General features: G+C 41.5%; 2 protein-coding genes across 9 annotated transcripts in view; one reads left to right on the top strand and one right to left on the bottom strand.

Annotated features, from left to right (window-relative positions):
- SYNJ2 (synaptojanin 2) overlaps positions 1–2,704 on the top strand; it is a 103,966-nt gene extending 101,262 nt beyond the window's left edge. For all 4 annotated transcript variants that reach the window (XM_044924049.1, XM_006075702.3, XM_044924050.1 and 1 more), the window contains one exon: positions 1,127–2,704. In XM_044924049.1, coding sequence (XP_044779984.1) covers positions 1,127–1,870 — 744 coding nt within the window. In that variant the 3' untranslated portion in view covers positions 1,871–2,704. The remainder of the gene's footprint in view (positions 1–1,126) is intronic.
- A 7,144-nt stretch (positions 2,705–9,848) lies between these two features.
- SERAC1 (serine active site containing 1) overlaps positions 9,849–25,894 on the bottom strand; it is a 55,812-nt gene continuing 39,766 nt past the window's right edge. For 4 of the 5 annotated variants that reach the window (XM_025294335.2, XM_044924046.1, XM_006075705.3 and 1 more), the window contains 7 exons: positions 21,359–21,509; positions 20,134–20,275; positions 19,057–19,151; positions 17,417–17,514; positions 16,055–16,237; positions 14,572–14,715; positions 9,849–12,929 (listed from right to left, as the gene is read on the bottom strand). In XM_025294335.2, coding sequence (XP_025150120.2) covers positions 12,793–12,929; positions 14,572–14,715; positions 16,055–16,237; positions 17,417–17,514; positions 19,057–19,151; positions 20,134–20,275; positions 21,359–21,509 — 950 coding nt within the window. In that variant the 3' untranslated portion in view covers positions 9,849–12,792. The remainder of the gene's footprint in view (positions 12,930–14,571; positions 14,716–16,054; positions 16,238–17,416; positions 17,515–19,056; positions 19,152–20,133; positions 20,276–21,358; positions 21,510–25,894) is intronic. The other variant, XM_025294336.2, reaches the window with a different exon arrangement.

Genomic DNA, 25,894 nt, shown 5'->3' with positions numbered 1-25,894 from the left:
CAGTCACCGGTCTCCAGACGGGCCTTGTTTGACAAGCGCTGGAGGTGCGACAGCTTTTCTTGCCACTTTTCTTGCAGATTGTTTTCTGCTCTCGCTCTCAAGCTTCTCAGCCTTGCTTGCTGCTTCAGAGACATGAGTTTGTCAGGACAGTAGCAGCCCAAAGACTGGCACCTCTAGAGACATCTGGATCTTCCGTTTGAGCTCAGTGTGCCAGTCACGGACATTCGGTAATCCTTGGCTGGTCGTTACAGAATGGCTGCTTGTCCACCTGGAGAAAGTGTGAGCGTGGCTTGGGCACCTGGTTCTTCCAGAGCCGGCTTTGTGTTTTCTGGGTTGCTCTGCTGTTCCACGTCTGCTCATTCATCCGCCCATTTTCCATGCCTCCTTGCACTTACAGACCTCTTTCCTCAGCCTCTTCTCTGTTCTCACTTTGTCTTTTCAAGGCCAGAGGTAGAAATGGGTTCGTTTTCCTCACCAGCTGCACAGGAGCTGCAATAAAAGGCTGTCAGAGAACAGGTTGTTTATTGCAGCTGGTTTATCTAAAGAACCAGTGGCAATACTGAAATGCTGATGTTTAAACTACCCACAGCCATGTCTGTACAAAAGCTCCCTCTGGTCTCATGCAGTTGTTTCCTTTGTGGTCCGTTTGAATCAGAACCGAGGAAGGGAAGTTCCTGTGTGAAATTTGCCATTCTTCTGTATTTAAATAGCAAAGATTCAAGGAGCCGGTATACCCTACAATGAGTCCTTCAATTAGCTTAACACTGACATAAGCTACTTCACTGAATCATCAAAGCTGCAGCCTCCAGAAAGAATTTTCAGAGAGGTTCACTGTTTAATAAAGGAAGACTATAATCCCGTTTCCTAGGTAACAGAGAAACTTGTTTCAGATTATTCCCTGTGGTGGGCTTAAAGCTTCCACTCATATTTCATTGGACCAGCTGTTCCTCCTTGATACCTGTGCTCTCCCATGCTCTTTCGTGCCTGATGACACCCCCGCATCCCAGACATTCTCAAATCTTGAATTTGCTAGAATGTCCACGTGGTCCCATCTCGCGTGTGCTGATCGATTCCCAGTTCCCCAAGCAGGCTGCTTATTGACGCTCTTTGTCGTACCTTTTCTCAGCCCGCATCACCGGAAGAACAGCTTGGGCATCAGGCCGTCCATTTTACAATTGAGCCCCCGGAGTTGAGCCCTGACACCCCTCCACTAGCAACAGCCCCTCCGGTTCCCAAACCGAGAACCCTTCAGCCGCGGAAAGGTGCCGCCAGGAAGGCCACTTCGGACGAGGCCCCGCCCACAACCAACCCGCCCACTCCGGAGGCCCCGCCCACGGCCACCCCGCCCACTCCGGAGGCCCCGCCCCTCGTGCCGCAGGTGCCCCCACGCAGGAAGAAGTCCGGGCCGGCAGCCTTCCACCTGCAGGCGCTGCAGAGCAGCTGCCAGCTTCTCCAGGGGCTCCCCTGCAGCGACGGTCCCCCCACAGCCCCGCCTGCCGAGGGTGGGCTCTCTCCACAGCCGGCTTTCCTGGGCGTTTCATCATCACCTGCAAGCCCCGAGGCTGATGGCACCGCGGACAGAAAATCGGTGGGTGCCCCCCTTCTCGGTGACTATCAGGATCCCTTTTGGAGCCTACTCCACCACCCTAACCTGTTGAATAATTCCTGGCTTTCCAAGAGCTCCGATCCCCCGGACTCGGGGACCGGGAACCTCGGAAGGGTGCACTCAGCCCCTTTGCAAGTCAGTGCCTCACCAGCCCCGGAGCCGCCCCCGGAGCACAGACCAAAAGACTTTGGTCCCTGGATGACAATCAGTGACAAGGACAAGAGAACGGTGCTGCAGGTGTTTGACCCACTGGCGAAAACCTGAAGGGGAAACCCACAGCCGCTCCCCCGCAGGATGCCTGCCTTCTCCCCTTGGCTCCACTTTACAGGGGGGAGGCCCACTGCCCTTAACCCCACGTGGAAAGAGACATTAGTTAAAGGCACACTGAAAAAACATGGGTACTCCTGTGTAGTTTACAAAACTTGTGTCTCTTCCTCAATACCATTATTATTCAGCCACCAAGATATGTTTTATTGCAGACTTGTGCATGTTATGTCTCCTCTCAGGGTATGAGAAACCTCCGGGTAGATTCAGCCTGTGGATTTTAGGAAAGGAAACCTAGCCCATAATGCCCAGGAAGCTCCTTCCCACTGAATTTTAAATGATTGTTTAATTTATGTGTGTATGTGGTGTGATTTTTAGAAAAATATTGTTTGCGGTTTACAGATTTGGAATAACTTTTTGGTGACCCACTGAAGGTTGATGCATACAAGCTTACACTAGAAGGTGGTTGGGACCATTGAGAGCTGGACCTGGTCAACACCAGGTTAAAAAAAAAAATATCAGAGTAGGAAGCAGCAAATAGGTCCACCAAAAGACAAGACTGTACATTCCCAGCAGCCCTTGTGTTTATTTACGTACGTGTATATTAACCATGATGGTGTGCAAGTCTTAGGGGAGATGGTGGCATTCCCTGCTACGATTCTGGATCATATACCATTAGCTTCACCGGAGTTCCAGCTGGCTAGAGCCTCCTGTACCATGTCTTAGACTTTGCATGTCCCATAAATTGCTGCAGTCCTAAGCTCTGGTGTGCTACCCATTGTTCACACTCTATTCCCTATTGAATAAAACCTCATGGACTTCTTTTCCCCCTTACATTCCATACCCGGTATAAGCACAGACTGTGGAAACTCATACCAGCACATAATCCTGAGTCTCATTGTTACAATTTGAAGAATATTTGTTTTAGTCTGGCCTACTTGACTGTGGTTTTAGGAAAGAAAATACCACATGTCCCCAAGTATAAGAAACCCCAGGATATCCTGAGTTAACTTATCATCTACATTTTATTAAGGTTTTTCCCCCTATACATTTCCAGCACCACCTCTTAACTATTCAGTTCAGTTCAGTTCAGTTCAGTCGCTTGGGCACGTCCGACTCTGTGACCCCATGGACTGCAGCACACCAGGCTTCCCTGTCCATTCCCAACTCCTGAAGCTTGCTTAAACTCATGTCCATTGAGTCGGTGATGCCGTCCAACCATCTCATCCTCTGTCGCCCCCTTCTCCTCCTGCCTTCAATCTTTCAACTATTCAGTCATCTAGAAAGACGTTGCCATGCTGCTTTACATTTCTAAAAGAATGTTAGAAGGCCTGGAAGTCTTTGGGAACAGACTTCATAATTTTGCTGGTAAGAAATTGGCAAGATCGTAGTGTGCCACATAGCATGTTTAGGCATCTTTCATGTCATAGAAGGAGAAGGCAATGGCAACCCACTCCAGTACTCTCGCCTGGAAAATCCCATGGACAGAGGAGCCTGGAAGGCTGCAGTCCATGGGGTCGCTAAGAGTCGGACATGACTGAGTGACTTCACTTTGACTTTTCCTTTCATTCATTGGAGAAGGAAATGGCAACCCACTCCAGTGTTCTTGCCTGGAGAATCCCAGGGACGGGGGAGCCTGGTGGGCTGCTGTCTATGGGGTCGCACAGAGTCGGACACGACTGAAGCGACTCAGCAGCAGCAGCATGTCATAGAATCAAACCTCAATGGACCAGGGAATCCCTGTATTCAGAGCTAATGGTTTTGCTGCTGTTGTTGCAGTAATCATCTTGCCAGGGGAAATGCCACTCTCCTAATTAAACCTCTGGGGTTTCAGAATTAATTCTCATCACCACTATCAAGATACAGTACAGATTATTTTAGTGTGGCACTCAAGACTATATCAAACCTATATCTCATTTCACCTGAAAACTAAGAAAAAGATACTAGTGAGCCATGGAGATAAACAGATAATGTGAGTAGTTAACTCGGTCATAAAAAATGGTGTTTTTAGTCTTAGCTGATTAGGACACCTTCTCTAGCACTTACCTCCTTTATATCATTTTTACGTCTCTAAGAAATGTAAGAAATAAACATGATCGTTGAAAGAGTTGGGACGAGAGAGGCCGCAAGATGGGGGATAGGCTTTGGAAAGGTAAATAAATCATTTCCAGGATTCACATTGCTTTTAAAGGGTACAGTTGAGAATGGAATCAAAGATTTCTTAATTCAAACACTGTTTTCTCTATAACCTCTTTCCTGCTAAAAAGGAGGTGAATTTGAAGGCATATCTGTGTATCAAGTCAGAAAAAGCATGGGTGGGGGGCAGTAATCACCACAAAAGTCACTTCTAGGGCTTAATTTTCAGGTTTCTTCTTTGTTCTAGGCAGCAAATAGCCAATAAACGGTACTGAGAACAGAACTTCATTTAACCTAGGTGTTCATCACACATACAGTACTTAAAGAATCTGACAATAAGCATTAACACAATTGTGTTGAGGCAGGTCAAAGGAAAAGTTACAAGTAGTTTAACATGAAGAAGTGAATACTGTTTGATCATGGCTGTTCAGATTTAATGAACAACAGAGACTGGGTTTTGAGTTGATAATATGTAAGGTTCTCACATTAACATTCTCTTAAAAAGGGACAACTGGAATTGTCTTATTTTTTAAATCATTGCTTAACAGTTGGTATCTTTCCTAGGCTGGCAGTGGAGTTGGTTGAATAATCTTGACAGTGAGCAGCTGGCATCCCGGGGATTTCATTCTGGGGTTTTTATTTTAATCTTTCCTTGATGCTCCCACACCAGCCTTTTTATTGTGCCCTTGCAGTTTATTTCACTACTGTTCTGTAAGGTATTACCATTCACCACAGAGTATTTTTAGGCACAGACTTTATAATTTGGCATTGAACCCAATTAAATTCCTTTTTACAACATAATCTTCCCAGACTTCTTGCCTATTTAAAAAAAATTGTTGCAGTAAATTACTGAAGCTGGGACACCTGCCCAAGCGACTCCTATAAACGTTTAAAGTTGTTGAAGTTCAAGACGCTTAAAATTCTCCTGACCTGTGTATAAGTAATAAGCAAGGTAACGTATAAAAACATTTCTTTTGTAATAAAGTAATTATATGAAAAAGGAAAGCTGCAAAAATTGCTTACTGAATCTTACTGGATGACTAGCAATGAACAAAAATTGTTTATTTGAAGTGATAATTTGTACCGAAATTGTAAAAAACACCTATTAAATGTTTTGTCTTTTTTTTTTTTTTTAAAGAAAATGTTTGGCTTTGTTCTTTTCAGATATGAGGAGAAGCTTGGGATATCTTCAGCCAGCGTTTTATTCTGGCTGAAATGTGATTATTAGCTATTCTTCCGAGTTTCTGTTTCTTTTCTCAACCATCAAACTAAGTTGAAGCAGCATAAAAGTAATAGCTTGGTTAAGAATTTACAAGTTGAATGCTGCTGGCTGGGCTTACTGCCAGAACATTAATAACTTTATGCTGTAATGTTGAGAGATGCTAAGATTCATGTTCTATAGGATCTTATAGCAAACTCAGATTGCTGAAGTGATTTGAGTCCATTATTGCATGGAGACAGGTGAAAGGAGTCTTCTGGTTCTGTCTAGGTTTGTTTTTAGCTCACTAATACACGAAATTTAGGTCATAAATGTTCTCTGATGCCTTTCAGGAATAAGAATATACTGACAATCTCCACGTATTAAAGATGCTTAGTCCTTCGTGACCAGTAAGTACTGTATTGAATTAATTTAATCTGAGTGCCTGGGACTTGGATGGGAAGAAGGAAACAACCTGTTAAGGTACCTTCTTTACCCTAGGTTGCAGACTGAAACTCATTCTCATACAAGGCATGCTGTTTGCACCTGTATAATCAGCTCTGTCTCCATGAGATAGGAGAATACAAATGAGAGAAGGATTAACTGTGAGCAGAGGGCCAGGGGAGATTTGACAGAATGTGGATTAAGAATTTGATATGTAGCAAAGTAGATTTCTGTACATGGAAAGAATGAGCAAATGGGAAAGACTGTCAGAGCACCTGAAATGACAGTTTAGGATTTTATTCTATTCTTAGGATTTTTATCTATTTATGTAGATACTAGAAGTAGCAGGCAGCAGAAATACCTAAATAAATCTGAGTGTTGGCATGCTTAAGATTCCAGGCTTTGCCTGGGCTAATAGCAGTGCTTCAAAGCATCTGGAACATCATTTATAAATGGTGTGAGGTAGGGGGTCCGATATGCTCCTGAGAGGTAGTTACCCTGTGCCATTTATTAAATATATGCCATTTGTTAAATAACCATCACTTTCAATTTCTAAATTGGGCTTCTCAAGGTGTTATCCAATTTTGTTGACATTTTCAAAGAACAGCATTGGTATTTATATTTCCTATTGTTTATTTTTATTTTATGTTAGTTTTTAAAACATTTAATGAATTTTAACTTAAAATCTTTCATTTGCACCCTTTTCTGGTTTTGTTATTTTCCTAATTTCTTAAAGCTCATACTGGGTTTCATTATTTTCAGTCTTGCTTAACAATAAAGACATTTAAAGTTATATATTTTACCCTGATTGTAGCTTTAAATGCACCCTACACATATGGGCATGAAAGAGTCTCATTTTCATTAATTTCTAGATTGCAATTTGCCTTTTTTTTTTTAAAAGAATTACGCTTCCTTTATTTTTTATGTATGGCTGTTCTGGGTCTGTGCTGCTGTGCAGGCTTTTTTTCTAGTTGTGGAAAGCAGGGGCTGCTCTCTGGTTGTGGCTTGTGGATTTCTGTTTGCAGGAGCTTCTGTTGTTGTGGCGCGCAGGCTCTGGGCACACGGGCTTCACTCCCTGAGGCACATGGGCTCAGCAATGTGGCTCCCAGGCTCCAGAACACAGGCTTAATAGTTGTGGTGCATGGGCTTAGTTGCTCCATCTTTCCAACCCAAGGATCAAACCCACATCTCTTGCATTGGCAGGTGGATTCTTTACCACTGAGCCACCAGAGAAGCCCTGTAATTTGCTTTTATTTTCTCTTTGGTTCAAGGGAGACTGTGCAGTTTTCCAGTAGTTAAGAGTTTGTTTGGCACTGTAAAATTGTTTCCTCCTAATAAGCTGAAACTCCAGTACTTTGGCCACCTCATGCGACGAGTTGACTCATTGGAAAAGACTCTGATGCTGGGAGGGATTGGGGGCAGGAGGAGAAGGGGACGACAGAGGATGGGATGGCTGGATGGCATCACCGACTCGATGGATGTGGGTTTGGGTGAACTCTGGGAGTTGGTGATGGACAGGGAGGCCTGGCGTGCTGTGATTCATGGGGTCACAAAGAGTCAGATACGACTGAGCAACTTAACTGAACTCAACTGACTGAATTTTACTGGATTATGACCTGAGAATATGGCCTAGATAAACATCTACTGTATGTCATTGTATATGCATGCACGTGTGCTCCGTCATGCTGATTCTTTGTAACCCCGAAGACTGCAGCCTGCCGGGCTCCTCTGTCCATGGAATTTTCCAGGCAAAAATACTGGAGTGGGTTGCCATTTCCTGCTCCAGGATATCTTTCCCATTCACAGATCAACCCCTCATCTCTTGCATTGGCAGGCGAATTCTTTACCACTGAGCCACCTGGGAAGCCCATGTCAGTGTTAAGTATCAAGCTTAATTTACCCGAAATTAATCTAAGAGGATGGAACTAGAAGAACTGATTAACAATATTCCCTGAGCTCCTCCAGGTTTGAACATGTTGGTCCATTACTTTGGTACCCATGTCAAGGGCAATTCAACTGAACACAATTCTTTCCAACATCACTCTTTTCTAACATGAGGGCATTTTATTGTTTTTTGGATTTTTGTTTGCATCTTAAAATGCAGTGTTTTCATTCCTCTTTTTTTTTTTTTTTTGTATGCCAGGATTTGGTCAATAACCAAACTTGCCAAAAACCACATCTATGTCCCTATTCTCTGAGTTTATGTTGACTGTGTCTATTACCTTGTAGTTAAATGGTGACTTAACTGTTATCTTCTAATTAATTTTCCTTCTGCATTCATTGTGGTTCTGCAACCGTTAAGCAAAACCTCTATTAAGAAGAGGATTTTTATCTGTGTCTCTCCCGTTCTTTAATGTGGTTTCTGCTGTATCCTGTAATTGTCTTGATTGGGTTTCCAATTTGTTTCTCAATCTCTTTTTCCCTTGTTCATCATTCTTTGTATTCTTCAAGGATTACATTTCCTTTTATAATGTTATCTTCAGCCATTAGTATATATAAAACTTGGTTTGCTTTCTTATGTTAAGTATCATGCCATTTCATTTTATGTATAATAAACTTCATCCAGACAAACTTGCCCTGCTAAATGGAGGGTGAACTCTCCCCCACCTTATCGGAAGCTGCTTCCCGTTTATCCCTGCTTGATTACTGCTCATCCCCTCTTCCTTTATCTGAGTGTGGGAAGGGGCAAGGGTTACCCCCATAGCACCCCTGGGGAGAGCTTTGTACTATCTTTGTTTAAAGATCTGGCCTCTCCCACTTCTTTTGAGGATTTCTGGCCTCTCCCACTTCTTTTGAGGATTTGTTAATGGCTATCCTGGGATTCACTTCCCCTGGACTCTTATCCTCTGTCCCATGTTGTCGTCGTCCAGTCGCTCAGTCGTGTCTGACTCTTTGCAACCCCATGGACTGCAGCTCGGCAGGCTTCCCTATTTTTCATCATCTCCTGGAGTTTGCTCAGACTCATCTCCACTGAGTCAGTGATGCCATCCAACCATCTCATCCTCTGTCGTCCCCTTCTCCTCCTGCCTTCAATCTTTCCCAGCATCAGGGTCTTTTCCAATGAGTGAGCTCTTAGCATCAGGTGGCCAAAGTATTGGAACTTACCAGTCCCATAAGGGCTTCAGAAAACAAAGCCTGGCTGATTCTGCCTCCCCCATCGCCCACGTTTACATGTCCAATTATAGAGGTTTCCAACCTCAAGGTTTATTCCTTAACTTTGCTCAAGACCACCTTCCTCTTTTTTTCTACAAAATAGAGAACTGTTATCACAGTTCTCAAGACTGTATTAATCTTGAGGTCAACTTTCTTCCCTAATATCACTTATTTTTTCCTAGCTACCATTTTTCAAAGTTAATGACAGCTTTTAGTCCTTTCATTTTTTTAGTTGCTGCTGAATTATTTTCCACTTTTCCTTTTTCTTCCCCCTCCTTTTAATGAGCTATTGAGGGACAGAAATTCTAAGATCAGCTTGGAAGTCCTAGACTACCCACTACTGTGATGTTTTGTCAGTTCTTAATGTTTTAAACGTTCTATGAAAACCCTGCAATGCACACGCATAGGTTTTAAAATAAAACCCGGGCTTAACCTTTGCTCTCACTAGCTCTGAGACTCTGGGCCAGTTTTATGACTATTTTAATGCTGAGTTTTCCTATCTCTAAAATATGGCTAAATAAAGCTACCTTGTATTCTTATATAAGGGGCTTCCCACGTGTCTTAGTGGTTAAGAAAATGCCTGCCAATAAAGGAGATGCAGGTTTAATCCTTGGGTCAGGAAGATCCCCAGAGAAGGGAATGGCTACCTACTCCAGTATTCTTGCTTGAGAAATCCCATGGACAGAGGAGTCTAACAGGCTACAGTCCATGAGGTCACAGAGTCAGACATAACTGAGCGCACATTCTTATATAAAACAACACTTGGTGCATAAGTATTCAAAACATGTTCACTGAATTACAGTTCTATTTTATCAGTAGGATGAGGACCAATTAGGCCAAATGTGAAAATCAGAATCAGAGACTGGGCAATAGAAATGGAAAAGGATTCTGGGACCCTTGGAAGAGTGAGGGCAGCATCTGATAGTAATTCTGTGTGGGGAGAAGAAGTCCACTGAAAAAGGTCCTGCTTGAATGAAAAGTAATGAACTGTCTGAAACAGAAACAGGAGAGATGGACTCGATAGAGAATAAACACTGAAATTCTTAGGAGCTTTCAAAGTGTTAATTTTTTAATTAAAAGTTAATTTATTGAACATGCTTAAATTTTTTTCATGGACATAATTTATATACCAAATGTCAATAAAAACCAAACCAAACATTAACATATTAAATATTACAAAGATGTGAAAATTCAGGAGGGTATGCCTAAAACTCAAATTTTAGGAATTAGAAGTAATTTGAGGGGCATCATAAATTATGAACCAAGTTCAAGAGACACATTACTGTATTACCGTGTGGCCTTTCTCAACAGGAAGTCTGCCAGCACCCAACACCACGGGCGTGCCCACTGAGCCGAGGGCCACGTCCTCCACTATATTCCGGCTGTTGGTGTAACCTTGGCTGAATGGCTGAGCCAGCATTGAGAAAGGGATCCTGATGCTCCACGAGCAGTCTCTTTCTGTGGCAACATTTACACGCTGGAGCACAGGGGGCTCGGTGCCCTCGACTTTTAGGGTTGACAGTGAAACCGGAAAGAAGTGACGGGGGTATAGATGAGAAGAACTAGCTTTCCATAGTCATCTGAATTGTGTTTACAGCGTGCTTTCAGGAGTCTGCTCTCTAACACACCTGTACTGTTTATTTCCTTCTGGGTGAGTCATTTAAAGCGACTTTTCACATGAGGGGAAAGGTAGTCGAAACTTCTCCTGAAATCCTCTCCCAGAGAGGACATTTAAATAAGGCTGACTGAGCTAGAACCATTTTATTGATGGTCTAAGTTTAAAACTGTTTCAAACGTGTTATGTTTTCATACGTTGTGTTCTTAAGAGTTTTTCAGGTGATGATTATTTTAAAAATATTATTGACTTAAATCTCACAAGACTGAAGTAAATCTGTGAATATCATATCCACTTCATAAAAAGAACAAACAGAAATGGTGGCTTGCCTGAGAAACTATAGTAATTCAGCAGTACACTGGATCTCTCTGCTAGACCTTATTTTTAAAGCACAGCTATAATAGCTATATCGAGATTTTATGAAGTGGAGTTTCATTCTATTACGCCACGTTAATGAACAGATGTTCCAACTGTGGTTTATCTGCCATGGTTCATGGAAAACAAACAAAACAAAAAAGAACCAAACATACCTACACCTCTACCCTGTGATCCCATTAGCTAGTTTATTGCTGACAGCTAACCAGCACATTCTCTGTAGCAGGATAATAAGATAAGTCAAGTCACTTGTTAGATTATTGCATAATTAAACAATTAGGTGTTCTTAGGGTTTATGGATGACCCCTGTCTACCTTCAGATGCTGTACTTGTTTTAGCTTTTGACTATCCCATTCTACAAATGGCCATCATTTTCAAAATGGTAAACATAAGCTTAACATGACTTAGCAATTCCACTCCTAGTATATACCCAAGAAAATGTAAAACATCTCCACAAAAAAACTTGTACATGAATGTTCACAGCAGCATTATTCATAATAGCCCCAACATGGAAAGGACCTCAATGTCCATCAACTGATGAACGGGTAAGCAAATGTGGTACATTCATGCAAGAGAATGTTATCTGCCATAAAATAACAACAAAGCACTACATATATGCATGTTATATCATGGATGAGACTTGAAAACGTTATGCTCAAGGAAAGAAGCTAGGGACTCCCACAGTAGTCCAATGGCTAAGACAATGTGCTCCCATTGCAGGGGGCCCAGGTTTGATCCCTAGTCAGGGAACTAGATCCCACATCTCAACTGAAGATGCTACATACCACAACTAAAACAAACAAACAAATGTTAAAAAAGAAAGGAAGAAGACACATAAGATTCCATTCCATTCCATTGTAAGATTCCATTTATATTAAATGTCCATAATAGACAAATCCATAGAGACCAAAAGATCAGTGTTTATCAAGGGTTGGGGGCAGAGCAGAGGAAGAGTGGTTGCTGGTGAGTATGGGGTTATTTGGGGGGATGATAAAATGTTCTGCAATTACATAGTGGTCATGGTCGCACAACTGTAACTACTCCAAAAATCCATGAGCTATACATTTAAAACTGAATTTTACGGTATGTGAATTATTTTTCAATAATTATTTTTCAATTATTTTTCAAAAAGTCATCAATATTATTTCCTATTTCTCACATGCTGGAGACAATAGCACTTCCAAATGAGCAAGAAGGAAAGGTATACTTTATTTTGCTAAAATGAATCTGAGAATCTTGATACTAACTATTGCTAATACGTGTATTGGCTTAGAATAGTTTTATCTCACACTCTGATCAATAATGGATTTATTCTTCTTATCTGAGAAAAATTAAAAGTATAGGGAGCTACAGTCTGGAAGGAATTACTATAGGCTAGAACTCTTTGAAAAAGAAAAATACTTGTTCTCAGCAATATGAAAATAAAAACTTACCAGGAACTGACCCATGGATGACAAGAGGTAAAACAAAGCCAACACATTAGACAAAGGTTTACACTGACAAAGTTTTAAAAATTTACAGCACATGGAAATCCAGACCCAAAACCGAGTCTTGAAGGTTCTAGTTCCTTCTCTCTCCACTTTAGGTTCCCTCCGAGAGGCATTTCTATGGTAAGCTGGTGATGGCTCTCCCTGCAGAAGTCATCCGTGCTGCTCCCAGCATGCGCCGGGGATGGCCACAGATGGAACAAGTCCCAGGTCACGTGCTCTGTAGCCACAGCAGCTTGCTCCCTATCACCAGGGACAACGCTGCACAAAATAAACTGACGCACAGGAAGTTTGTTTTTTTTTTTTAACTCAAAACAGTCCAGTCTAGCCTCCCTTCAGTCTTGATTGCCACTTTTATGTTTGTGTTTTACAGAACAGTAGTCTGTTGCCTTCGACGTACTCCAAGCCACCTGGATGCCACAATGACTATGTCTGCATGATTGAGTAGAGCTTAAAAAAAGAACAGCACGTTTCTTGCACTGTGTTCACGTATGAAAAGGGAGGAAGGCAGCTGTCAGTTTTCCAGGTCTTTGGCTAAAGCGTCACGGATGAATTGTAAGGTACGCTGGTACAAAAAAGCATCCTTTTTCTTTGGCTTACAAATGTTCAGATGGTTAACATCCACAGGAATTAGATCTCCAAGGCCTAAATCTAAAGAAAACAGAAATGTCAATAGTAAGTTTAGGTAAAAATATAAGCTGCCCCCGTCAACAGGGAAAGAGACCACCAGATGGGTAGATGTAAATGTCAAGCTGGTTGTGACAGAGATCTCTAAAAGATAAAGGAACTTAAAGTTTGACTCTAGCTAAACGGTATGTGCCTACTCATGAGAGGACGGAGTCTTAGGCAGTGCCATTATATGTCTATGCTTTTCTCATAAATTCTGTGTGTGTGCACTGCCTGCTTCCTGATCTAGCAGTGAGCTGTGCCAGAACACTGTCATCTTCAAAGCCTATACTGCAGGCTATTCCTAAGTTACCCCACACTTCTATGAACCACTTCTTTTTCTAGAGTTAATATGAGAAACTCGATAGTGAGCTCCCTTGCCCTGATGAAAAGAATGGGAACGTCTCACACAGAATCCTTTCTATGCCCAGACCCTCCATGCTCACTCTACCAGGGAAGGCGATGACATGGTGCTTGGGAGACCTGGGTGAGTTTCTCATGTTTCAGCCTAGCCAAGTCCACCTCCTGGGCATGCCAGGAGGTACTAGTGAGGCCAGCCTGGTGAGCAAGTGCAGGTGGAGGTTATGAAGGAAGACAGGCCAGCTGGTGACACAGAAGAAGGGGTGCACAGAGTTACAGCAAGGCTATGTCACTGCCAGCAGCTGGCCCACCCTACTGATTCTGCTTTAAGCTTCCAAAGTCATCATAAAAAACAAACAAAAAGCCACTGTTCTTTGAACTCTTTAGGTTCTTCAACTACCAAACAGCAACCCCTCACCTCATGGCATATTACCTTAAGGTAAAGTCTCTTCAGGTTCCACTACAGGGTATCAAGCCTTTTTCATTTTACTTAGATAATAGCTAACGCAGCAGGAGAGAAGGCCCATCGGCAGGCGCTCCGGATGCGCTCCACGCCTGGCTGCCCGGAGCCCGCAGTGCCACCAGGACGGCACCTGCTTCAGCCTCTGAGGCGATCAGAAAAGAGTGTGACGAGCAAACTCAAGAGTTAGCCGGATGAGGGGAAAGCATTTCAGGGAGTGGAGTGCCCATGCTGTTTACTATGCACAGAGGAACAGAGGAGGCTGCAAGGAGAACGGAGATTTGAGCCCTGCCCGCAAGGAGCCTTACATGGGCTACAGGAGTGGTACTGGCCATGTCCCTCATCCCAGGAGCAGGAAGAGACTTTACACTAGTTTTTTTCCTTTCAAATCTTTGTTGCTTGAATATTCCCCATGTACCCTCCATTTATTTACTAAGCATCCACGCCTTTAGTAGATTTAAAGGCTCCTGAAGGTGGCTATCAGTCTGTTAAATGAAATACTCCTTTTGATCGGGCTAATAGAAAAGTTCTGGATTCTTACCTGAAGGCAGCAGCTTTCAGTGTGGGAGCTAATACAGCGTTAGCCAGTTATCCTATGCCGTCTAATCAGTTAAAGCAAAGCGGGGGAGGAAATGCCAAGGTTAAATGTTTGCCGAGAAATTTTAATTTGTGGCTTAACAGAGTAACAGAATGTAAATCTTCACAACGCTGTCTTCTAAAAACTGAGAAACTGAATCTAAAAGCTGACGTTTATGATGACCACCTACCAGGAATCTAAGGTCAAACAAGTTTCAAAAGAGTGAATACCTGCCGAGTCCAGGGGCACCACGTGGAGCTTAATCATGCTACCGATGTAGGTCGGTAGTGTTTCTACAAAACTCAGCACCTGGAAGTTTTTGTCTTTTGCAAACACCAGAAAGTCGTCCTGTAGTGTTTTAAGGGCAGGAGAATCTGTAGAGTTATAGAGAATGAGAACATGACAAGTCCTGTGTATCTAGTTCATAATAAAATGCAGCAGCCTGGTGAATTTCGGGAGGAAATTAGGTTCTGATTCAAGATAGTGGCTTAGTTTCTTCACTTCCTAAGAAGCCGTGAAGATGAGAGTAAAGGGCTACAACCACGCGAGAACTGAGGAGCCGGTAGCAGCAGCAGTTTCTCGCGTTACTGGCTGACAGGAAGTAGTGCCCAGGGCAGGGTGGTATGTAGGACGGAGGGTCCCGCAGTGTGCTGGCTGACACGCCCGCGTGCATCCTGAAACACCTCTCACCAGCAGAGCCTGTGTGTAGTCACAGAGCGCCTGTCCCCCATCCTCGGATAAGAAAAGGGCAACCAAGAGACACCAGGTCTCAGGAAAGCCTGCCGCCAGAGAGAGACCCGGCGAGCAGACAGAAAACATGAGCACAGGAGACAGTTAAAAACAAACCCTCTGGTATCTTTAGGATGATTTCAAAAGAAAATGGATCACAGAAGAAAGCTGCTGGAAAATAAAATTTGACTGAAAAAAATAAAATTCACCAGAAGGTTTCAAGGTCAAGTCCAATAACTCTCCATAAAGCAGAAAAAAGAACATCTGAGCAAAAGGACAATGGCATAGTAAGGCTCAGGCCAGGGGTCCCAAAATTCTCATAAGCAGGTGTTCCAGAGAGAGAGAAGATGCTCATTAACCCAAAATAAATATAATGCCTTATAGTTAATATGGTGAATATCTTTAAAGCTCATGTATATTTTAATAGTTGATTTTCCAAACCTGTGGGAAAAAACAGTTCATTGGTAATTTGGAATAACACTTAACGCAGAACATTATGTATCTCTTAAAATTGTAAATATTTAAGATAGTATTAAAATTGTTGTATTTCTTGAAAAAAATAATGTGTGCTAAAAAAATGTGCTAAGTTGCTTTAGTAGTATCTGACTCTTTGAGACCCTAATGATCACAGCCCTTCAGGCTCCTCTGTCCGTGGGATTCTCCAGGCAAGAACACCGGAGTGGGTTGTCATTTCCTTCTCTAGGGGATCTTTCCTACCCAGGGATTGAACCCGTGGTTCTTATGTCTCCTGCTGGCAGGTGGGTTCTTTACTACTAGCACCACCTGAGAAAATAATGCTAAGAAGAAAAAGGGAGGGTATCAAAGAAAAATTCACCCTAAACTAAAAGTTTTCCATGATAGTCTAAACACAACTAATACAGAAACAGTAAAGTGAGGTAATATGGGTCAAGTTAGAAACTGTCTTCTCCTCCTATATACCTGGTGTTAATACAATGCCAATTTTCTTTTGAAAGAAAGAATTACCTTTGCTGAGTTCTTTGACTTCCAAAGAGGGAAAGAGAAGATAGCGAATATTAACAGAGTATTCGGCCAGATGGGATCCATGATGAGGGACGCTATAAAAAATTATTCCTCTGGTATTGTTTATAATAGTATTCATTTCTGGCTTCTTCGAGGCTTCCAACAGCATCTTTTTGACAAGAAGACCTAGTCATAGAGAAGGGGATAAAAAAAATGTGTAAGCTAGTTTCCTTCACAAACAAGAATACAGAAAGAGATGCTTTCTTTAAAAAAGCTGAAACAATTGTTCTCTGTAGTCCAACAAGGAAGGCCTTAAAATATTAACACTTAGTCATGCTCCTAAGCCCCTAAAATCTGTAGCACAAGACTGCACACAGGTGAGATTCTAGAAACTGTTTGTAAGGCAGCTCTTACTTCACAGGATGCCCTCTCCCAGAGAAGAAGGTCAGGCATTGCACGCTGAGTGACCATCAAGGCGGTTAGTATGCATGGCCAACCCCCACCCCAACCCACAGTAGCCCACTAACCACCACTCCATTAAGACAGTACTAAGATTAAAAAACACAGTCTCTCATATCATGGGAAAAACAAAGCTGCTGTCGGAGAATGCACCTAGGAATGCACCTTCTCTTCTGTCCCCCAACCTGTGCTTAGAGCTGACAGGGAAACCCAAGGTAACATGGAGGGGAACAGTGGGTCTCTGAGAAAGTGTTACATCCACCTTTCGACCCAGACACAGAGCCAGCAATCCTGAGCATTTCATCAGATAAACTAAGCCAGGAGCTGCACAAAGGCCCTCTGTGAGGTGGATGGTGAAAATTTAGAACTTGACTTGGGGAGAGGGTTGGCTAGCAAGCAAGCATAAGAACCGAAGAACCGACCCCTGCGATCACACCGCCATCGTGGGCTCCAGCCAGGGGAAAGCAGGCCGGAAGGGGGCTGGGGCTATGGGCACCGGAGCAACGACGGACTCTCAACAATGGTTGAGAAACAGGGAAGAAAGGGAGGGCCCTGGGACCAGCCATGCGTGCTGAGCGATATTTACAAGTCAGGCTTATACATGCCATGGACAGCTTCTGACATTTACTCATTATCACGCTTAATGCCTCATGAAAGCATTAAGTGACAAACTCATTTGCTTCTTTTTAGTTTCTCATTTTTCTTTTTATATGATCTGTTACTAGTCGTCCCTTTCTAAAAAAACAAATAGCATGGAAGGAGAGTAGTCATTCTCAACCTCCGAGCTATCGCCAGAAACATTAATTCAGGGGAAAAGGGGCCACCATTACATAGCCACAGAAACTTCGCCTAGCCCGATGGCTGACAACTCACAGTGCTGGCCTGGCAACAGTGAAACGCACTGACCTCCCATGCTGTGCGACACCCAGATCACCGGCCTGTCCCCAACACCAGCAGCTCTGAGCTTCCTCAGAAGTTCGTTGCTCCTGAATGCGATGGACTTTCTGAACAAAACAAGAACAGCAGGCATGACAGGACGCTGTCGCTCTCCCCCAACCCCAGACTTTGCAGTCCATTCTTTAAAGCAAGAGCCTTTGTTCACTGTACCAATTCTACAGGCTACATTTCGGAGTCAGGACTACCTCCATTCTCTCGGGTTGATCCCTGCAGTTGCTTATTCCCCATTTCTAACTTAGTCACGCTGGCGGAAGTGGAAATCTTTACTAAACAAGCACTGTTCAGGCATCTAACATGTATCTGGCAATTTTCACGGGTCCAACTGCCCCCCCCACCCCACTTAGACTGTGCGTCCCTCTCTCAGTATGTGGCCTCACTGGAGACCACACGGTCCCTTGCGAGTTCACCTGTGGAGTCAGCTCTCACTGCTGTTTAGCTCTACTTGTATTTATGTTACAAACACTAAGCTTCCATCATTTTGGTTATATTCCTTAGAAACAGCACAAAGCTCATCAGAATCGAAGCATTCAAATACATATTTTTAAACTAGAAGGGAACTTTAAAGCTGTCTGGTCTAGTAGTTTTAAACTGTGTATCTGGAGAATCCTTTCTTTAAATAAAGGTGTATGAGCACTCGTCCGAATTAAGTGGGGAGGGAGCCCTGTGGACTTGCCCACTGACCCCTAGGCACCATTCCTCCAGCATCTGGGTGGGGATCATTCAGAGATAACAGTTTGAGAACACTGATCAGACCAACCCCCTCCATTGGCAGATCAAACTTCCCAGACCAGTGAAATGACCTAAAGTGGCTGGTGAGTCAAAGGCAGAATTGGCTACAGTCTGGCTCCTGACACCGGAAGTCGCGTGCTGTCTCCTGTACCTACAATTGGACGAACGACATACAAGTGACAGAAGGAGCCCACACGGCGCAACCTCTCTCAGCTGCCTTCAGGTGGTGTGCTCGGGAACACAAAAGCCAAAAGCCTCGTGTTTACTTCCAGGAGTTACGGAGACTGTGCTCCGAATCTGTGGTCCTTACTCAGTTCAGCTCAGTCGCTCAGTCGTGTCCGACTCTTTGCGACCCAATGGACTGCATCACGCCAGGCTTCCCTGTCCATCACCAATTCCCGGAGTTTACTCAAACTCATGTCCATTGAGTTGGTGATGCCATCCAACCATCTCATTCTCTGTTGTCCCCTTTTCCTCCCGCCTTCAATCTTTCCCACCATCAGGGTCTTTTCCAATGAGTCAGTTCTTCGCATCAAGTGGCCAAAGTATTGGAGTTTCAGCTTCAGCATCAGTCCATCCAACGAATATTCAGGACTGATTTCCTTTAGGATGGACTGGTTGGATCTCCTTGCTGTCCAAGGGACTCTCAAGAGTGGTCCTTATTATGAGAAGAGTTTTAAGTGAACCATGTTAGGAACCCAACGGTAATACTCTAAGCCTTTGGTAGTTTCATTACTTATAGCTAACTGTCTCTAGAAGGAAGAGGGAAAAGGTTAAGAAGAAAATCCTGGCTGTGACATCAAAGACAAAACTCCCCTCCTTCCGGGCCACCTGTGGCCCAGCCCCTTCCCCTCCGTTACCTTTCTGTAGGGCACCTGGCTCTCCAGTCGCTGAGGCTGGTGTCATACTCCACAGATATTATTCGGAGAGCAGGACAGTCTCTTGCTAACCACGACTATGTAAAATAAAAAGTACAATAGGAAAAATATTAATTTCCACTATCCCACTTCTTAGCAACTGAAATTTGTAACTAAAGGACCCTTGTTAATATTGACAGCTAGTAAAAGATTGCATTGGAGTCGAGTGTAAAGATGATCAGAAAAATAATTGCAGCATTTTATCATATCACTGCTCACAAAGTGATATCAGTATTTACAGCGTAAGGTCTATGTAGGTGTTAAGAGTATGCTCAATTTTAATCTGCTATAGACAAAAGCAGGGCCTGTTTTTGGAGTCTAGATCAAATTGGCTTTTTGAAAGCATTTAATAGAAAGCTATGATCTCAGGACAGACAGAACAGAGTGACGGAGGTTAGAGATCCAATCTGAGAACTCAGAGATACTGATTAGAGTCACGGTTCTGTCTCCATGTTCCGGTGTCACCAGAGGGAGGGCGCAAACTATTCTTTCTGCTGATAAGCCTCGTGAAGGTGAATAAGCAGCAGTGGGACAAAGCCCCAGAAACTATACATATTTACAGCATCAATTTTCACCAAGCTTTAGATAAATTTCATTCAGTAAATTCATCCCAGCATTTAGGCTCTTTAGGAGAAATAATGTCAAAGAAATCCAAAGCAGAATTACTTCTTCAAAGTCTTTCTATTATAATTATTGAGATCACAGAACTAGTCAACTGTCATTAATATATTATTTACTGAATTATATTTTCAGTGTGAGTGAACTATTACTGGCCCTCACCTGTTTTTTTTCACTTAATACACTTTGTGTCATAGCATGTACCCAACATTATACAACAGAGTGGCAAGCCCAGCTGTTCATGTGACATACTGTAGGTGTCTCTAAGGGAAAGAAAAACTGCATGGAAAAAAATCCCAGTAGAAGGAGAAAAACAAGCAAGTCACAGTGAGGACCCAAAGGCTGGTGGCACAGCCATGTGTCAGGATACTGGTGGCCCGCCGGAGGCAGCCGCTTCCTTACCTTGGGCCAACATGTTGTATACTTGGTTTCATCTTCTGAGACCTTTTCAGTTAAATCCTGATCATTGTCCTGCTGGCGCCACGTTTTGAATGCTGCTCCCATAAGGCCATGAATAAAAAGGACATCTGCTTTAATGGGCTGACTAATAGGCGGGAGAGAGTTTTGAAAAGAAGCAGAAAAAAGTGCGTTATTACTTTGATAGTACAGCTGGCCAGGCAGACCAACCAAAATCAACTGTAATGCACTTAGAGATCAATGAAGTGACATGTCATAGATTACCCTCCAGAGAATTCCATGAGAATATTACACAAATCAATAAAAATATTTAAGACACTAAATAATATGCTAATGTAGTTTCAAACTCAGTGTGCATGAAAGAGATTCTTTTTATCAAGGTAAGTGATGTTTATCAGAAACAGAGCAAATGAGATTTTAAAGTAACTTTATTCTCTCTTTGTATATGACATTTTAAAAATTATAATAGCATATTACTTGCAAGCTATTTATAATACACACACAGTTATGCCACACATATAAAATACATTACCATATCACATTATTTACAAATGAGAATTAACCAGGCCATCTATTTTTCAAGTTGAAAAGAAGTTCTTGCTATTTTCTGAGGTATTATTTTTAAAGTACCTGACAAAAACCCAAGATATGTGTAATTTTTTTGTTGTGGTCCTTTTTATATTTATTGTCTTAGCAATGATACAGCTAGATAGTGGCCAGAAATAACCTGAGGAAGAAGCATGAGTCAGATGTATCATTACAGCCCATTCTGCCAGGCACCAGCCTTTATACTCGCCTAAGCTTTCTCCAGTCCCTTGAGTTCTAGGCCCAGGCTCATTTGGTGCCTGCATATAATAATGTCCTAGTCCCTTTTCATCCAGATCAGCCTCTATGACCCTAATCAGTCAATAACTTACATCTACATGAAAAAGTGTCATGTAACAAAGATGAAATAGGCATCACAAAGTTTAAGTGAGACAAGTTATAAAAGGTGAATGCAGTCTTCCTAAAGGTAAGCCCTTGGTAGAAAATAACCCTGGTAACTTAGCTGGTTCCCATTCTTTGGTGAGTACAGACTGTTTGGGTAAATGAGGTATCTGACGTATTTGTACGGGATTTCACTGGTCTAAATCGTGCAGAAGGCAGTTAGAATGTTAAGCCCTCCAGGCCCCACGTCCCCTGGGGACGGAGCGGCGCTGGGCCTTCTCACCTGGTGCGGTACTGCGGGTGCAGCACGTACACGCCATCGTGGTACTTGTCTGGCACGGTCTCTCGGTCTAGGTTAGCCAGCGTTCTGGCGGCATGGGAGGCCTCCATGACGTGCTGAGACTTGATTGCTTCCGCCAGTATGGAAACCCAGCCTGGTGAAGAGAAGAGACTCCCTAAATAACAGCCCCCATTGCTCTCAGACTTTTGAGAGGCTTCAGGCTAAAAAGGGCGGGAGGAGGGCAAACCTCTGCATCTGTCTGCGAGGAAAAGCCTGACCGCCCCAATTCCATTCTTCCTAAGGCCCTCTGGGTCCCACAACACAACACCATGATGTCCCCAGCCATTTTTTTTTCGTTTAGAAAATGTAACAAAAGTTGTAATTACTAGGGATGAGGTCATAAACTGTAAGAAAAGGTCCTATTTTGCTTTAGCAATGATTATTAAACTCAGTGAGTTAATACTAGTTATTTCATTCTGATTGTCAGTCAGATTAGCAGGCCTTAATATCCGTGAGGAAGTTGTTTCTTAATTATGAACTTGTTAAGACCTGAGGTTCAGAGGGAAAAAAAATATTTTTTTAATTGAAGCATAGTGGATTTACAGTGTTGTGTTAATTTCTGTGTACAACAAAGTAACCCAGTTATACCTGTATCTATATATTCTTTTTTATATTCTCTTCCTTTATTGTTTATCTCAGGATACTGAGTATAGTTCCCTATGCAATACAGTAGAACCCTGTTTATCCATTCTCTATATAACACTGGAAAAACTTTCTTAAAGGGAGACAAAGAAATACTGTCTGCAGTACCATTGCATTTCTTTTTGATGTTTTTGTTGTTTAAAAGTGTACTGCTTTATGTACATAAGTATGTATGAAAGTTTATGCATGCGTGTACACATCACACACGCAAAGACCTAGAAAGAGGCACCAAACTAACAAATAGCCACTACCTCTTAGGAGGGGAGGCAGTTGGGATTGGGGTGGGCTCTGTAAAGGTGGGTTTAATTTTTTGCTGTATCTGTGTTCTCCGAAGTATTTACAGTGAGAGTCTGCCCATGCATTATTTAATTTAAAATAAAACAGGACATGGGCTTTGAGGTCAGAGAGACTTGGGCATCAAATTTCTGTGCCCTGCTGACTTGCTATGGAGCCTCAGTCAAGTTACTTTGCTCCTTTGACCCAAAGGAAGGTTCTAATAAATTAATCTAGATAAAAACTGCCATTACCAAGCCCAGCAGGTGCTCAATAGACAGCAGCTTGTCCTCATGTCCTCCTCCCACTTTCTGTGGCAAACTGTTGAGAATCACTGTGATGATAGGAGGCCATTATTTAATAATCCAGAAGAAATTTCAGACCCAACAATTTTTTAAACAATATTCTAATTTTAAAGAAAACCCCTCTTCAAAATCTGTTGTAGAATGCTTTATAATAAATAATGTTTTAAAATTCTACCTAGAGAGATATACAAGTTTGTTACTGGTATGTACAAAAATATGGCTTCATTTTTAATGGAGTCACAAGAAAGGTAACACTAGAGAAAGCATGGCACAAGCCATTTCTACAGCATTTTTCAGTTGACAAAGTATTTTAACAATGCCTGCAATGTTTCACCTTTATAAACCATCAAATGCTCCTTGGAAAACTTGTGTCTTTCTTATATATTTACTGTTTTTAAATTATATAATCTCTGAATATATTTTAATTGTAAAAATGAACAAAAAGAGCATTTAAAAATGAACTTTAGCATCCCCATCATTTCCCAATTCTCATTTATATCCTCAGAAGTAACCAAAGTTAAAAGTCTGGTAGATACCCTTCCAAACCTTTTTAAAAATTCAACTACATACCAATAATTTATACATATATCCTAGCTCCATATACTTTTATTTTTGCTAAACGGAATTATCCTGTTCCTACTGTCCAGTGAGTTGATTTTATACTTTAGCCATGTATACAAATCAAATACCAATAATGAAATTGAATCAGTAACAATAGTAATAATAATAAACTCCCAACAAACAAAAGTCCAGGACAAGATGGCTTCACAGGCGAATCCTACCAAACATTTAGAGAAGAGTTAACACCTATCCTTCTCAATCTATTCTACAAAACTGCAGAGAAGGGAATGCTTCTGAACTCATGCTACGAGACCAGCATCACCCTAATGCCAAAACCAGACAAAAATATCACAAAAAAATAAAATAACAGACCAATATCACTGATGAACATAGAAGCAAAATTCTCAACGGAACATTAGTAAGCTGAATTCAATGTACAAGAATCATACACCATGACTGAGTGTGATTTACCCCAGAGGTGCAAAGATGCTTCTACACCTGTAAATCCATCAGGGTGACACACCACATTAACAAATTAAAAATTGTGAATTACTATGCTGTATACCTGAAACTTATCTAACACTGCACCTCAACTATACCTCAACTATACTAAATAAAAGTACATTAAAAAACAGAAAGGGAAAGCACAAACAAATGTTTGGAAAGATATGGACAGAGTCTCAGTGACCTGTGGAACAGAATCAAGAGGTCTAATATACAGAATTGAGGTTTCAGGAGGAAAGAGAGAAAAGGGGACAGAAAAAAATCTAACGATACACTATCTGTAAAGTTTCCAAATTTGAACAAAAACATCAACTCACAGATACAGTCAGCTCAGTGAACACCAAGTAAGATAAACAAAACAGACTAGATACTTCACAGTCAAACTGCTGAAAATCTTAAAAGAAGGCAGAGGAAAAAAAGACATATCATATAAGAGAACAAATGAACCTAAGAGACTTCTTATCAGACAATACACACACAAACCAGCATGGTGACAGGAGCCTGCTCTTGGTGTCTTGGAAACATGCCCCCAAATTGCTGCTTTGTTATCAATAAAAGATTGATGTTCAAAAGAAAAAGGAGAATAGAATGATATTTTTTAAGTGCTGACAGAAAAAAAAACAAACCACATTATCAATAAAGTATTTTTTATCCATGGAAAATAACCTATCCCTGGATAATAAAAGTCAAGATATTTTCAGAAAATGAAAGGTGAGAGAATTTATTGCCAGCAGACTCAGGTCTTTAGGTTGAAGGCAAATGATATCAGATGCAAATTTAGATAGAAAAGAAGGTAGAGTTCTGGATATAATATGTAAATAAAATGTGTTTTCTTATATTCTTTAAATATCACTTGACTATTAAAAGAAAACTAACCACAATATATTGTGATGTCATTGGCCTGTAACATATTATAGTGTGGCAGTACCACAAATGATGGCAGAGGGCATAAAGTGAATTATACTGCTGGAGACACTCACATTATATATTGGTATACTATGAATTCAGAATAGACTTATAAGTTAGAGATACAGTCAATCAAAAAGTACACATTAAATACTGTAAAAAAGCTAAAAGAGGAGAAAGAATAGAATATAAAACAATATTCAAGTAACCCCGAAATTGTCAATAAAGGAGAAAAAAAGAAACAAAAACCAGAAAGGGGGAAAAATGCAAGACAACAGACATAACCAAACAATATCAATGATTATATTAGAGGCAAACAGACAAAACACTCCAATTAAAGGGGATTATCAAGCTGAACTTTCTAAAGAAGATGTAAGTGTGTGATGTCTGTGAAAGATGTACTTATTTTTAGGCACAGCAAAATGAAAGCAAAAGAGAAAAACACGAAAGACATGCAATGCAAACAGCAAGCATTAAAAAAGGCCAGCTGGCTATTTTAATACCTGATAAAGTAGACTCCAAGAAAAGGAGTATTACCAGTGATAGAGAAATTACTTAATAGAAAAGGAACAATTCACCAGGAAGAAAAATCTGAGAGAACTAAAGGGAGAAACAGACAAATTTATAATCACAGTTGAAGAATTTAACTTGTCTTGGTAATTGATAAAAACTAAACAAAAGATCTGGAGAAGATTTGAATAATACAATCAACCAGCTTGGTTTCACTGTTACCATCGCTGTAAAACACTTGACCCAACGACAGGATATTCATTCATTTCAAGTGCAAATAGTTCACCAAGAGAGACCATAAAACAGGCCATCACATGAGTGTCAAATTACCAAAGACTAAACTCTTATAGGGTATGTTCGTTGAATGCCTGGAATATTAAACTGGAAATCAGAGATATAGGATATGTAGAGAGCCATTAATATTTGTAAATTACTCTAACACACTTTTAAGTAACCCATGAGACAAAGAAGAAATCATAAGAAGAACTGGAAAATATTTCAAACCGAATAATGATGAAAATACATACAAAATTTGAGGGATGCAGCTAAAGCAGGTTGGAGGACATTTACAGCTCTAAATGCCTGTATTAGAAAATAACTAATGATTAAATTAAATTAAATTCATTTTAATTAGTTATTTAAAATAACTAATAATTTAATGATTTTAAAACATGTCTTCAAATTCTTTTGACACTGTTTTCATCAAGAGGGGATGGATCTAAACCCCTTCTAAATCCTCTCCCCTCAAATATGAATTAGCCTTAGTGACTAGTTTTTA

Source organism: Bubalus bubalis, chromosome 10 (assembly GCF_019923935.1).
Source record: "Bubalus bubalis isolate 160015118507 breed Murrah chromosome 10, NDDB_SH_1, whole genome shotgun sequence".
NCBI classification, from domain to species: domain Eukaryota; kingdom Metazoa; phylum Chordata; class Mammalia; order Artiodactyla; family Bovidae; genus Bubalus; species Bubalus bubalis.
The sequence above is the reverse complement of the archived record's forward strand: the minus strand, read 5'-3'. Positions and strand labels throughout refer to the sequence as shown.